The following is an 8,519-nucleotide window of genomic DNA, read 5'->3' on the forward strand; positions in this document are numbered from 1 at the left end:
CCTCGTCGGAATCCTCCTCGCTGAAGTCATCGGATGATGAGTCGTCTGAATCATCTGAGGGTGGATCTGCTTGACCGGTGGTCATCAGTCGATATCTGCTAGGCGGGATCGGCACGACACGTCCATCAGCAAGGCGTCTGACCCAATGTCCTCGCTCATTACGGAAAGGACTGTCCTTATTTCCCCCAGGAATCACAGCACCACCGGAATGGTGCTATGGCTCCAGGGGTCCTGATCTAGGTGGAGCTAGAATCTCCTCTGGGTTCCCGTCTCCATTGGAGATGATCATCAGGTCAGGTGCGTGGCTACTGTCCCCAAAGGATGAATCGCCAGAGTCATTGGAGGGTAGCGATGACGGGATCTGTGAGTCGGCAGCAGTAGCAGGCAATGTGGCAGATGAATCTGAGTCGCTGTCCAAGTCAATGATGATGGGCGGGATATCCGACATCTGAACAAGGAAAAATAACTTTTTCCATGTCAGTAAGTCATATAGCAAGCACGTATTAGGCAAAGTAACGACGACAGTCTACACCATCTATAGCAGTAAGTAGCATGGCAATAATAACAAATCCTACAGAGGTATCATGCAATCGAAAGCAGATAATATCATGCAGTAGTAAAAACAAGTAGCAGTATATGACATATAGCAGTAAAAGTAAGCAGCAGCATGCCGCAAGTTTCGCAGAAACAAGTAAACTAGCAAGTTGTAGATTAGTCCTATTAGTGAATCCTACTCGGTCCGGTCTAGACTCACTAATGCAACCTAATTCCCTCTAACCAATGCTCTGATACCAAATGTGATGCCCCGTACAAAATTAACGTGTACGGATCATCAACAACAGGATCATTACAAGGTCAAACACTATATGCTGTTTTAAAATAAGTTTGCATTCATAAGAAAGGGTGACGTCATAATCAACATCAAAAGTTTTACAACCGATAGTAGGCTTATACGAATAGAAGCAATTAACATAAGTACGAGACCCAATGGTCATTACAAATTCATTGTTTCAAAAGTAACATAGTTGTAAATGCAAGGTAAACGTTTCATGCAGAGACAACTCTAACAAAAGTAGCGGGAGTCTACACAGCAAGACTACTACAGCGGAAGCATCAAACCTCTAAGCACCTGAGAAAACATGCTTAAAAACATCAACACGAATGTTGGTGAGCTATAGTTTAAGTATAACACTAATGTAAGGTAGGCCACGAGATTTCGTATTTCAAAACAGTATGAAAAGTATATGTTCAACTGTGGGCACTTGGTAACTAACTTAACGTAATATCACCCCCTAAAAGTACACTTGGCGAGTGCGTAAGTTTACGAAGTAGTAAACACTCGTTAAATGCTAGCGCTACTAGCCCGAGTGGGGATGTCAAACCCTATGGATCCATATCTAAGATTCGCGTTCACCGGTTCAAAAACCAATGACTAAACGTTACCGAGCTAAGGGGAAAGTTTATGCCGTTGTATAACCCACACATATATAAAGTTTAAGTACTCGTGCTTAGTATGTAAAATGTAAAAAGCGCATGTATTCTCAGTTCCCAAAATAGTTAAAGTAAAAAGGAATGCTATAAATCACAGTGAAAAGTAGTAAAGTCGGTACGAGATAAGTAAGCAAGTAGTTGGTCCGAAAGGTCCTCAACCTAAGTCAAAAGTTACTAAGTCAGTAAATCGTTCCCAAAGGTTTAAAAGTATGTAAATTAGGTCTTAAGTATCACCATCACCAACAACATAAGTAAAAAGTAAAGTAAGTTTTCAATCAAGAATAGAGATCGAAATAATGGCTGATTTCGTTCAGCTGCCACGACCTCTATACAAACTGAAATGAGGTGAGACCAGTGGATATGGCTCCGTATATGAGTCCTTTAACCACTGACCAATTTTAAGAACCAAACTCGTCTTCGTTTGACCGTGGTGACAGTTTAAGCGCGAGAAGGTCAGAAATTGCAGCACAACGTTAAAAGGGCGAAGTGACTTTCGGAAGGCTATAAATCCTAAACCGTAAGTCGGATTAAGACGAGTCTTAAACGAAAAGTCATCTACTTGAACTGAACAATCTGGAAATCAACTTTTCCAGTAGCCCAGTAGCCTGATCAGATCCAGAAATAGTAAGAAATGTGCTCTGGTGGATTCTTGGTGCTTGATGCTCATCACGGTTCTCATCCTTGATGCTTATAGCTTCAAGTGTACAACTCGTTGATGTGTTTGCATCATCTTTACCAAGTTTTGACCATCATAACACTAGTGTATGTCTAAGATAAATAGCACAACTCATTTAAGGGTTGTAAGAAGGTTGATGAACCAAAGTTACATCAAGATCTTAGATCCGACACATACATGAGTTCTAATAGTAATATTAAGCTATAAACTTGAATGTAAACTAAATAAACAAGATCTTAAGTTGTAGAACTTAGATCTTAGTTAGATCTTGAAGATCCTAGACTTGAAAGTCTAGATCTAGTGTTCTTAAGTTAAACTCTAAGTTATGGAACTTGGATCTTTATTTTAATAAAACCATAAGTTATGAAACTTAGATTTTTATTTTGTAAAATGTATATAAGCTTATAAGCTTTTGTTTTAGACAAAATTGAAAGACCATAAGCTATAGAAACTTAGATCCAGCATAAGTGTATGAAGTTATAACTAGAAAGTTAAACTTCCATGTTCTTGAACTTACAAGGTTTAAACTTTAGTTTCAAGAAAAATGAGATCAAGTTTAACTAGTAATACTTGACCAATATTATACAATCATGAATTTAAAACAAAAAATAAAAATAAAGTAATCAACTAAAGTTACAAGTAACAAGTTCATGTTTGTTTCATACTTAAGAAGATTCAAGCCAAAACTTAGATCTTAAGAAAATAAACCTTAAGTTTACAAAACATGAACACAAGTAAGATCTTAAAGCTTATGAACTTTAGATCTTTATAATATTTCAAGTGTAGAACCATAAACTAACAAGCTTAGATTCTTGTTCTTGACTTCTCATCAAACAAAGGATGGAAGAAGCAAGATTCATGAAGATACAAACTATAAAGCTTGGTCTTTAACAACAAACACAAACAAGTAAATTGATGATGATACTTGGTGATTTTTAAAGGAAAAAAAAAGAAAGAAAAATAAAGTTGTTACTTACAATTTAGAGAGAAAAGTTGAGAGAAAAGAAGTGATGTAAGTAAGTATGTGTAAAATGAAGTGTAAACTAGCATATAAGTAACACAAAAAAATATATATTTTATTTGAACTCCCTCCCCCCACCATAGGCCGACGGTTTTGGGCTCCCAAAGAGGGGTGGTCAACTTGTTCTTTCATGTATGAGAGAGTGGTGTTTGCTAGGAAAGTGTACAAGTCAAATACATGGAAAAGGGGTGCATGCATGCTTGAGACATCTTTGTCTCCAACACCTTAATTAATCTAGTTTAATCCTTAATAAATCACTAGCATAAAAATGGGCTCACAATTAGTCCAGTAAATAATGTAGGGTGGGCTTTGATAGTCCAAGTCCATTAATGTAAACCCAAGTATAAGTATGTAACAAATTAGTAACAAGTCTAAGTAATTAACTACTTACATTAGTTAATTAGAAATAATTAATAATAATTAATTATGAATATAAATAATATTTGAAATATTATTCGTGAAAAGAACGTGTCGAAAAGACGAGTCGGGACATGGAAAGTCAATTACGGTAACAAGTAAAATGTATAAGAATACATTTAGTACAACGCAAGTATTAATAATAGATATTAATAATATAAGTCAGAAAATCCAGGGTCGTTACATGACAAGTGACCTTACAAGACAACAATGGAATGCAGAAGTTTAACAATGGAATGCAGAAGTTTAACCCATGCACAGTTCATGGTTAATACTTTGTCAACGCCTAAGGAACCCAACATTCCATTTGTTTATTTAAATAGGATGCTCAATGAGGTATTCCTTCAATTAGCTACCGAAGAGGAAAGGGAGTCATGTGGTTCCTGTCACAGTTGTTGGCTGAGTACAAACATCCTTTATACCAGTGGACATAGAACTATTACACGCTTCTATAAATAGTTGAATTTACTATTGTATAAATTATTGGCGTGGGTATTAAATCGATAGGAACTATTCGCAGCTTGACTTTGGATCCGGTAATCATTGTTATTCGGAGAGTAAAGAAAGACTAAAACCGCTCACCGTTAACGTGATTGTGATTTTTACTCGTATTCTATCCGCGATCCGGATTTAGTACGATCAGGAACTATGAAAAATCACTATGCACGTCAAATGTTCGTGTTGCCAGTCTCGGTGTAGTAGCCAACAGATGAAATCCGAGACATGTACTTAGGTCAATTGTTTAGGTCATAGGCTATATTAGACTAATAATAGTAATAAGTTAAGTTTATGGCATGATGTGGTAGGTTTCACAAATTCGGTTTGGGTTTTCGTCTTTATACAACACTTAATTTCCAATCTTGAAGTTTTAAGATTTTCTGTTTTGGACAGACAACTTTGACCAAGTGTATCTCCTTATATACTAATCCAATGCAGATGATTTTACCACCCAAAGTTAGAATTTTATTTCTTTTTTTAACCATGTAAAATTAGTTTCCAGAATCAAAGGAAAAGTTAGTCAAAATGGTGATTTCGTACAAGTGTGCAAAATAGTCAGTTTTGACACTATAAGCATCCATGTATGCTTAAAAATAGTAAACAAAAAGTTTATTTCTTTTAGGATCTTTAATTCTTTATATAAGGGTTATAGCATATAAATGAACACATGGTGAAAAGGAGTTGTCTCCTGATTTTCTTTGATATATTTTTTAAAGGTGGTGTTCTTGACAAGTGTCAGCAACAACCAAAATCTTAAGTTATCTTTGAGTGACCATATCTCAATAATTACTACATGAATTTTAGCGTTGCAAGTTGCTGAAGTCTTCTTATTATGTTTTTTTTTTTTTTTTCCAAATAAAAAGACATATTTCTAGATCCAACTTCGTTTTATAATTATACTTGATTCTTTGGACATAGGTTAAATTTACTTAGTTATTGACATGTAGTGACCAAATATAAATGAAAAATATATAATTCTTTCCAGAAAATTATGAAAATTTAACTGGAAGTCATCAACATGTATAAGAACATGTGGTAAAAGTATTAAGTCCAGAATCAAAGTCTAAGTTGGTTTTTGAGTCATGATTTCAAATCAGTCCACAGGACTGTTTTCAACTTAGTCTTGTTTATCACGTTTCATCCATTTTTACATGCATTGTAGTTATTGGATCTTGAAGTTAACTTTATTATATGTATTTTAACATATTTATATGATATATACAACCACTTACTTGCAAAATCAAGAATGGCAATGAACAATCCTTATGTGTTTACGACACACTATGTTACTAGCATTCACATTTTGATTCATTTTGCAAGAGGACTATGAAGAAGAAGAGAAAAAAAAGAAGATTCGTACCTTTAAAAATGAAGATGGAGATGAAGAACGAAATGAAGAATTGTTGAAGATTGTTAAAAGATGGTTGATGATGTTTAAGGATATTCTTGAATGAGAATTTTAGTGAAAGAAAAATTGGTTTAGTGTATGTATGTGTGACGGTGTCGTGTGTTATGGAAAGAAAAGGAAGAAACCAAGTCAAATGTTACTAGACAATCTTACATGAGATAAGATCATTTTTGCATGCCTTTTTATTAATACACATGCATGTTTATGTAACTTAGTGACAAAGTTTTGTATAATATATGTATAAATACATGTTTAAAGTGTATGTATATGTTCTGTAATTATGTACACGTCTTGTATTTTACATTAATAAAATACTTAGATAAATTCTTCAAGTAATGATACATAATACATATATTATTGTATTTATTACATTTTCAAGTATCTAATTACATGGATTTGCTAGTTAAGTGTATTTCAAGAATACTTGTTTACGAGACTTTCGGGTTGAATAATTAAATATACGGGTTAGGATTTAGGCGGTATGTATGAATGATCATGAATGCATAAAACCCCAAATAAAAATCAAGTACTCGAAATAACCATTTGCTTATCGTGTCGGAAAATCCAAATCGTTCAAGTTAGGTTAGTTAACCTAGTCGGAAATGTTAGGGTCGTCACAAATTACCTTCAAATGAGTGCCAACGACACAAATTATAGGAATACACTTTTGAATGCCTATAACAGACGGTTCAAAAGCTCAAAGCACAAACTTGAATGTAACCGACTGAGGAGAGGTTTGAGGACCATGTGAAAATTGAACAACTGTATCGGGATTCGTATAAAGTAATTCATTAAAATATATGGGTAATTCAACAAAGTTATTTTCTCAAGTTCCAAACATTCGTTCAATTGTAATACGCCTAGCTTTCCATGCCATAGCATAATTGATTCCCACATTCCAAGCTTGTCTTACGTGTGCTTGATTATGTTTAATCAGATACACAGTTTTTTTATTGATTCTTGTTCGATAAAGCAGTTTCATATTAATACTATTCTGGCAAAAAAAAAAAAAAACTATTATACCATTCATTCACACAGGTTTATTCTGGCGGAAAAACCCTGACTCCGTGTGACTATGTCACCCATACCGCCCACCCCGCTAGGGCTAAGTAAGCCGTGTAAAGCACCTCCCCCTCAATACCCAACAGGAAGTTGCAGGCCGAGAATCGAACCTGCACCTATCTGTATTCAATAAGGCCCTCCTGTGGGCCCAGGGATCATAAGCGACGGGTACCACTGAAGCACTGCTTCGTTGGTTATTATACCATTCATATTTTAAGTTATTATTTATGAAATTTATGTCTTGTTATTTCTCATTAAGAAAACTCATAACTAGACTAATATTCAACCTAGTATATTGTACCAGAATGTGTGGTGAATTGATTGTATTTAAACATTATTCTAATTATTTTGTTGTCTCTTATTCAAGTCTCATCCTATGATATCCAACAAATTCATCGTCTCACATTTTTATCACCCCTCAATAATAGGATCATTTCATATTTCACATTCCTAATTCACGCACCTTATGTTCTCCCGTAACTCATCAATGAAACAATGGATCAAAAGAACAAGAATTCAAAAAAACCAACGTATTCAAAATTCTCGCAACAAGAGCTTTCGGCTTGGAAACCAATTTTAACCCCAGGATGGGTAATTGCATCGTTCATAACCATTGGTGCACTTTTCATTCCAACCGGCCTTTTAGCATTGTCTGCATCAGATAGCGTGGTGGAAATCATCGACCGTTATGATGAAGATTGTGTTCCTGAGGATTTTAGTAAAAATGCGGAGTCGTTTATACAAAATCCTGAAATAAAGAAGACATGCTTAAGGTATCTAAAAGTGCCAAAGAAAATGGTTGCCCCCATCTTCGTTTATTACCAGCTTGAAAATTTTTACCAAAATCATCGCAGGTATGTATGAGTATGATGCATATTATTTACAATCGAAACTTGAACTGACAAATCCTTAGCTGAAAAGGTTGTTGGATTCATTTTTATTTGTTTTCAGATTTGTTAAAAGTAGAAGCGACAAACAACTACGTGACCCAAAGGCACAAAACGACACAACGAGTTGTTATCCAGAAGGACAAACAGCCGATAACAAACCAATTGTTCCTTGTGGATTAATTGCTTGGAGTTTATTTAACGACACATACAAACTATCAACACGAGGCAATCCTATCACAATTGACAAAAACGGAATTGCTTGGAAGAGTGACACAAAAGCCAAATTCGGATCAAATGTGTTCCCAAAAGATTTCCAAAAAGGAGAGTTAATCGGGGGCGCAACACTAGACGATCAAAAACCTGTAAGTCAGTCTGATCGATTAACTTTGAGTGCTACCAAAATGAATGTGATAACTAATGGAGAGTAATAATTAGCATTAATGTATAATTTGTGTTCATGATGTATTAGTTAAGCGAGCAAGAAGATCTTATCGTATGGATGAGAACAGCTGCGTTACCAAAGTTTAGAAAGCTATACGGGAAAATAAACAGAGATCTAGAAGCACATGAGACGATCAATGTTGAAGTAGAGAATAACTACAATACATACAAATTTAAAGGACAAAAAAAGCTAGTTCTATCAACAGCAACATGGGTTGGTGGAAAAAATGATTTTGTGGGTGTGGCGTATATAACAATAGGTGGCCTCTGTTTGTTTATGGCTATCAATTTTATACTTTTGTATGTTTTTCGTCCACGACGTCTCGGTGATCCGTCTTATTTGTCGTGGAATAGACATCCAATCACATGATATGTAATTTTCTTCTCTGTACGTAAAATACAACAAATTCAATAGATGATGTCCATATATAAATAAAAATGTACATATGATTTAGGCCGTGTTTGTTTGACAATGAATGATGACAAGTCATGTTGAATTACAAGAAAAAACCAAACTGAAACATCCCGCTGCCTCCGCAATAGTTGTGTGCAATATTTTTTTTTTTTTTTTTTTAATTATTTTTTTTTTGTGCAACAACTCAATATAGGAGTATT

The 8,519-nt window shown here is 34.9% G+C and overlaps 1 protein-coding gene across 1 annotated transcript; it reads left to right on the plus strand.

Moving 5' to 3' along the window:
• Positions 1–5,996: 5,996 nt before the first annotated feature.
• LOC139870744 (ALA-interacting subunit 3-like) lies at positions 5,997–8,274 on the plus strand. The gene is made up of 4 exons (XM_071858526.1): positions 5,997–6,026; positions 7,084–7,427; positions 7,525–7,825; positions 7,933–8,274. The coding sequence occupies exons 1-4, from the start codon at positions 5,997–5,999 to the stop codon at positions 8,272–8,274; spliced, it is 1,017 nt and encodes a 338-aa protein (XP_071714627.1).
• Positions 8,275–8,519: the final 245 nt, after the last annotated feature.

Source organism: Rutidosis leptorrhynchoides, chromosome 10 (assembly GCF_046630445.1).
Source record: "Rutidosis leptorrhynchoides isolate AG116_Rl617_1_P2 chromosome 10, CSIRO_AGI_Rlap_v1, whole genome shotgun sequence".
NCBI classification, from domain to species: domain Eukaryota; kingdom Viridiplantae; phylum Streptophyta; class Magnoliopsida; order Asterales; family Asteraceae; genus Rutidosis; species Rutidosis leptorrhynchoides.

Excerpts from the sequence above, each read along its gene's own strand:
- LOC139870744 (XM_071858526.1), top strand. The coding sequence starts at position 5,997 with ATGAATGATCATGAATGCATAAAACCCCAA. Across the intron at positions 6,027-7,083 it reads ATGAATGCATAAAACCCCAA|AAGAATTCAAAAAAACCAAC; the intron begins ATAAAAATCAAG and ends GATCAAAAGAAC. Across the intron at positions 7,826-7,932 it reads CACTAGACGATCAAAAACCT|TTAAGCGAGCAAGAAGATCT; the intron begins GTAAGTCAGTCT and ends ATGATGTATTAG.